We start from the raw sequence: 6,498 nt of genomic DNA on the forward strand, positions 1-6,498 counted from the left end.
GAAGGGCCGGGAGGGCTCCGGGCGGGATCCGGGAGGGCTCCGGGAGGGATCGGGAAGGGATCGGGAAGGGCTGGAAGGGCCGGGTGGGATCGGGAAGGGCTCCGGGAAGGGCCAGGAGCACTCACAGGTAGTCGAAAATGATGAGGCCGCCCCGGGACAGGTACTTGAGGTTGGTTTTGGTGAGGAACAGGACGCCGTTCTCCAGGCTCTGGATCTGGCGGATGTCATCGCTGCTGTTCACCTGGAACGACGAGTAGCGCTCCAGAGTCGGGCCAAAGAAGGAGGTGGCGTGGCCCTGAAAGAAGAGGGGACAGAGGGGACAGGGATGTCACAACCCCCCGGGACAGGGGATGTGACACAGCCCAGCCTGGCTAATGGATCCCAATAATTGTATCAGTAGATAATGTATTCATATAGAATTATATTTAAAATGGATTAAATATAAAAATATATTATTTATAAAAATAAATTATTTATAAATATCAATATTAATTATAAAGGTAAATATTATTTATAAATATAAATATTATTTATAAATATAAATATTAATTATAAATATAAATATTAATTATAAAGTAAATATTATTTATAAATATAAATATTATTTATGAATATAAATATTACTTATAAATATAAATATTAATTATAAAGATAAACATTAATTATAAATATATTACAATGATATATTATATGTTATTATATAATTAAATATGTAGTTATACATTTATATAATTAATAATTATAATAATTATTATAATATAATTATAATATAATTATGTATAATTATATAAAATTATATATAATATATATAATAATATCAATTCATATAATTAATATATAATTATAAAAAGAATTATTATCATTATAATACTTACAATTATAATTATAGAATTATATAATCATTAGTTATAATAATTATTATAATGTAATTATATAATATCTGATTATGATATATAATTAATTATAATAATTATTATAAGTATGTATATTAAAATTAAAAATTTTATTATTTATATATTAAAATATTAATATTAAGATTTAAAAAATCATTAATTATATATTAAAATATTAATATTAAAATTTAGAAAATCATTATTTATATATTAAAATTTAAAAATTTTTTATTTACATATTAAAATATTAAAATTAGAAATTTCATTAATTATATATTAAAATATGAATATTAAAATTTAAAATTTTCATTAATTATATATTAAAATATTAATATTAATATTAAAATTTTCATGAGTTATTTATTAAAATATTAATATTAAAATAAAATTTTAATTATATATTAAGATATGAATATTAAAATTACAAATTTCATTATTTAGATATTTAAAATATGAATATTAAAATTACAAATTTCATTATTTAAATATTAAAATATTAATATTAAATTTTTTAAAATTCATTATATATTAAAATTAACAATTTCATTATTTACATATTAAATATTATTATTAAATTTTTTAAAAATCATTATTTATATATTAAAATTAAAAATTTCATTATTTACATATTAAAATATTAATATTAAAATTTAAATTTTCATTATTTATAATTAAAATATTAAGATTAAGATTAAAAATTTCATGATTTACATATTAAAATATTAATATTAACTTCCCAACCTCTCCAGAGCTTCCCAAACCTCTCCAGAGCACCCAAAAACCTCTCAAGCTTCCCAAAATCTCTCTAGAGCTTCCCAAACTTCTCCAGAGCTTCCCAAACCTCTCCAGAGCACCCAAAAACCTCCCCAGAGCTGCCAAAAACCTCTCCAGAGTTTATAAAACCTCTCAGATCTTCCAAAAAAACTTCTCAAGCTTCCCAAAATCTCTCTCGAGCTTCCCAAAAATCTCCCCAGAGCTTCCCAAACCTCTCCAGAGCTTCCAAAAAAACTCTCAAGGTTCTGAGAAACCTCTCCAGAACTTCCAAAAACCTCTTGAGATTCCATAAAACCTCTCCAGAGCTTCCAAAAAAACCTCTCCCAAGCTTCCCAAAAACCTCCTAAGCTTCCCAAAAACCTCTCCAGAGCTTCCCAAACCTCTCCAGAGCTTCCCAAAAACCTCCTGAGCTTCCAAAACCTCTCCAGAGCACCCAAAAACCTCTCCTGAGCTTCCAAAAAACCTCTCCAGAGCTTCCCAAACCTCTCCAGAACACCCAAAAACCTTTCCAGAACACCCAAAAACCTCTCCAGAGCTTCCATAAAACCTATCCAGAGCTTCCCAAAAACCTCTCGAGCTTCCCAAACCTCTCCAGAGCACCCAAAAACCTCTTGAGATTCCATAAAACCTCTCCAGAGCACCCAAAACCTCTTCAGAGCTGCCCAAAACCTCTCCAGAGCTTCCAAAAACCTCTCCAGAGCTTCCAAAACCTCTTCAGAGCTGCCAAAAACTTCTCCAGAACTTCCCAAACCTCTCCAGAACACCCAAAAACCTCTCCAGAGCTTCCCAAACCTCTCCAGAGCTTCCCAAAAACCTCCTGAGCTTCCCAAACCTCTCCAGAGCACCCAAAACCCTCTTGAGATTCCATAAAACCTCTCCAGAGCTTCCCAAACCTCTCCAGAGCTTCCCAAAAACCTCCTGAGCTTCCATAAAACCTCTCCAGAGCACCCAAAAACCTCTCCAGAGCTTCCCAAACCTCCTGAGCTTCCATAAAACCTCTCCAGAACACCCAAAAACCTCTCCAGAGCTTCCCAAACCTCTCCAGAGCACCCAAAAACCTCTCAAGCTTCCCAAACCTCTCCAGAGCTTCCCAAACCTCTCCTGAGATTCCATAAAACCTCTCCAGAGCACCCAAAAACCTCTCCAGAGCTTCCCAAACCTCTCCAGAGATTCTCAAAAACCTCTTGAGATTCCATAAAACCTCTCCAGAGCTTCCCAAACCTCTCCAGAGCTTCCCAAACCTCTCCAGAGCTTCCCAAAAATCTCTCGAGCTTCCCAAACTTCTCCAAAGCTGCCCAAAAACCTCTTGAGCTTCCCAAAAACCTCCTGAGCTTCCCAAAAACCTCTCCAGAGGTTCCCAAAAACCTCTCCAGAGCTTCCCAAACCTCTCCAGAGCTTCCCAAACCTCTCCAGAACTTCCCACCTACCCCGTGGTTGCCAACCCACAGCATCTCCTCGTGCAGGTCGAAGTGGGAGACGGAGACGGGCACGCCGACCTCGGAGACGGCGGTGTGCAGCTCGCTGTACATCCCCTCCATCAGGTGCACCGACTCCGGTACCGGGAGCCCCTCCAGGGACACCCCCTCGGGGTCCAGCTCCACCAGGCTGGGGTTCAGGTGCGGGTCCAGCACCGGCTCCAGCGCCGGGTGAAGCGGCGGCGCGAACTCGGCCAGGGAGGGGTTGAGCCCTTCGAAGTTCATGGTGAATCCCGGCCTTGGGGAGGGAAAAGGGAGAGGGGTCGGTGCTCGGGGACACCGGGAGAGCTTGGAATGGCGGTGGGAACGGCGGCGGGAATCGCCCGGGGGATGAGGCTGGGAAATCACGGAGATCGGGGATCCCGGGAGATGCCGGGGGAAGGGGGCTGGGGTGGTCACAGGGCACCGGGAAGGGGTCATGGGGTACCGGGAATGGGTCACAGGACACCGGGAAGGGGTCACAGGGTACCGGGAAGGGGTCTCAGGGTACCGGGAAGGGGTCTCAGGGTACCCTGGGGTGGTCACAGGGCACCGGGAATGGGTCTCAGGGCACCGGGAAGGGGTCACAGGGCACCGGGAACGGGTCACAGGACACCAGGAAGGGGGCTGGGGTGGTCACAGGGCACCGGGAATGGGTCGCAGGGCACCGGGAATGGGTCGCAGGGTACCGGGAATGGGTCGCAGGGTACCCTGGGGTGGTCACAGGACACCGGGAAGGGGTCACAGGGTACCGGGAAGGGGTCGCAGGGTACCGGGAAGGGGTCACAGGGCACCGGGAAGGGGTCTCAGGGTACCCTGGGGTGGTCACAGGGTACCGGGAACGGGTCACAGGGCACCAGGAATGGGTCGCAGGGCACCGGGAATGGGTCGCAGGGTACCGGGAATGGGTCGCAGGGTACCCTGGGGTGGTCACAGGACACCGGGAATGGGTCACAGGGTACCGGGAATGGGTCACAGGGCACCGGGAATGGGTCACAGGGTACCGGGAAGGGGCCTGGGGTGGTGGCAGAGCACCGGGAAGGGGTCTCAGAGCACCGGGAAGGGGTCACAGGGTACCGGGAAGGGGTCACAGGGTACCCTGGGGTGGTCACAGGGCACCGGGAACGGGTCACAGGGTACCGGGAACGGGTCACAGGGTACCGGGAAGGGGTCACAGGGTACCCTGGGGTGGTCACAGGGCACCGGGAACGGGTCACAGGGTACCGGGAAGGGGTCACAGGACACCGGGAAGGGGTCACAGGACACGGGACAATGTCCCTGGGCACCGGGCAGGGGTCCCTGGGCACCGGGCAGGAGTCCCTGGGCACCGGGCAGGGGTCCCTGGGCACCGGGCACCCTCCCGTGGAGCCAAACCGGGCCCCGGCCCGCCCCCGGGGCTTCGGGCCAGCTCCGCACCCGCCGCCTTTATCACCGCTGTCCCACACCGAACGCGCCGGCGGGATCGGCGGTATCAGCGGCCGCAGTGCCGGGCGGGGCGCGGGGGCCCAGCCCGAGCGGCCGCTCTCACCGAGCCCGGAGCCGCCACCCACAAGCCGCCGCGCGCGCCGTTACCGAGCCGCCGCGGGCAGAGCCGCGCCAGGGCCGCGCTGCCGGGCTCGTCCCGCTGCGCCGCCGCGGCCGGGCCGGGGCCGGGGCCGCTCCCGCCGTCGCTACGGCAACCGCGCCCCCTGCCCGGTAAACCGGGCCCGCCCCGGGCCGCCGACCAATGGCAGCGCCGAGCGCTGGGCGCCGGCCAATCAGCGCCCGAGGGGGGCGGGACTAAACTGCGCGGCGGGACGGGGCGGCGCACGGGTCAAAAAGTTTGAAATCGGCTGTTTCGCGGCGGGGCTGCCCCGGGGCGAGTCCCGGGACCCCCGGGCCCCTCTCAGACCCCTGAGAGGTGACACTGGTGACACGTGCGGCCTGTAGGGTCCCACGGGTGTCACACAGCACCCTACGAGAGCCTCCGGTGTCCAACGGATGTCACAGAGCAGCCCGCGGCATCCACGGTGCCCGCGGGTGTCGCACAGCGTCCTCTGTGTCCCCAAGTGTCCCCAAGTGTCCCTTGGCATTCCACAGCGTGCACTGGGGTCCCACAGTGTCCCATGGGGTTCCAAAGTGTCCCCAGATCCCCTTCAGCGTCCCTTGCTCTCCTCTGCCATCCCGCAGTGTCCCACGGGGTCCCCGGAATCCCAAAGTGTCCCCAAAATGTCCCAGCGTCCCCAATGTCCTGGCATTTCACGGTGTCCATCGGACCCACGAGGTCCCACGGTGTCCTCTGCCACCCCACGGGGTCCCACCACGGGGACAAAGTGACATTGGCACCCCACAGGATCCTAAAGTGTCCCCAAATGCCCCACAGTGTCCCACGGGGTCCCTCAGTGTCCCTCAGTGCCCCACAGTGTCCCACGGGGTCCCTCAGTGTCCCTCAGTGTCCCTCAATGTCCCATGGGGTCCTTCAGTGTCCCTCAGTGTCCCTCAGTGTCCCTCAGTGTCCCACGGGGTCCCTCAGTGTCCCTCAATGTCCCTCAGTGTCCCACGGTGTCCTATGGGGTCCCCTCAGTGTCCCACACTGTCCCTCAATGTCCCTCGGTGTCCCCTTGGTGTCCCTCGGTGTCCCTCAATGTCCCTCAATGTCCCTCGGTGTCCCCTCGGTGTCCCTCAGTGTCCCCTCCGTGTCTCCTCGGTGTCCCTGAGTGCCCCACGAGATCCCCGAGTGTCCCAAACTCCCGGCAGTGTCCCCGCCCGGTGCCATCCCCGTTCCCCGGTGCCCCCGGTGCCCCCGGTGCCCGCGGTGCCCGGGGAAGGCCGGGGGCAGCCCCGGCGGGCGGAGCGGGAAGCGCCGGGGACCGGAGCCGCCGGGATTGCACGGCCCGGTGACCGAGGGGACAGCGAGGGGACAGCGAGGGGACAGCGAGGGGACACCCGCACAGCACCGGCTTGGACACACCGGGGATCCACCGGGGTGACCCCGCCGCGGGGCTCTCACCGGGGCAGCCCAGGTGGAGCGAGGGGGAGCCCCGGTGCCGGTGCCGATGTGTGTGAATGTCGGTGCCGGTGTCGGTGCCGGTTCCTCCCATCCCGTCAGGAACTGCCCCGGGTTTTCCTGCCCGTCCCATCCCATCCCAGCCCGTCCCGGTGCGGCGGGGCTCAGCCCGGGGACCCCGGCCCGGTATCGGTTCTGCTTTCGAGGGGAGGCGGCGGCGATTTCGCAGGGGCGGGAGCCACCTGCCCCGGGATTCCCCACCTGCCGCCGCCCCATAAGAGCCCGGTGGCGGCGCCGGTGGCGGCACACACCGACCTGCGATGGCTCCGCTCCGCCGCCTCTGCCTCCTCCTGGCTCTGCTGCTGCCGCCTCCCGCGGCACCGGCACCGGC

At 52.8% G+C, this 6,498-nt stretch overlaps 1 protein-coding gene across 1 annotated transcript in view; it reads right to left on the reverse strand.

Moving 5' to 3' along the window:
• Positions 1 to 3,680, reverse strand: part of PAN2 (poly(A) specific ribonuclease subunit PAN2) — a 15,867-nt gene extending 12,187 nt beyond the window's left edge. Inside the window, exons 1-2 of the mRNA XM_033511685.1 lie at positions 3,095 to 3,680; positions 125 to 295 (exon numbers count right to left, since the gene is read on the reverse strand). Coding sequence (XP_033367576.1) covers positions 125 to 295; positions 3,095 to 3,562 — 639 coding nt within the window. The 5' untranslated portion in view covers positions 3,563 to 3,680. The remainder of the gene's footprint in view (positions 1 to 124; positions 296 to 3,094) is intronic.
• Between the last annotated feature and the right edge of the window lie 2,818 nt (positions 3,681 to 6,498).

The sequence above is a fragment of the Parus major genome, unplaced genomic scaffold (assembly GCF_001522545.3).
Source record: "Parus major isolate Abel unplaced genomic scaffold, Parus_major1.1 Scaffold443, whole genome shotgun sequence".
Taxonomy (NCBI): Eukaryota; Metazoa; Chordata; class Aves; order Passeriformes; family Paridae; genus Parus; species Parus major.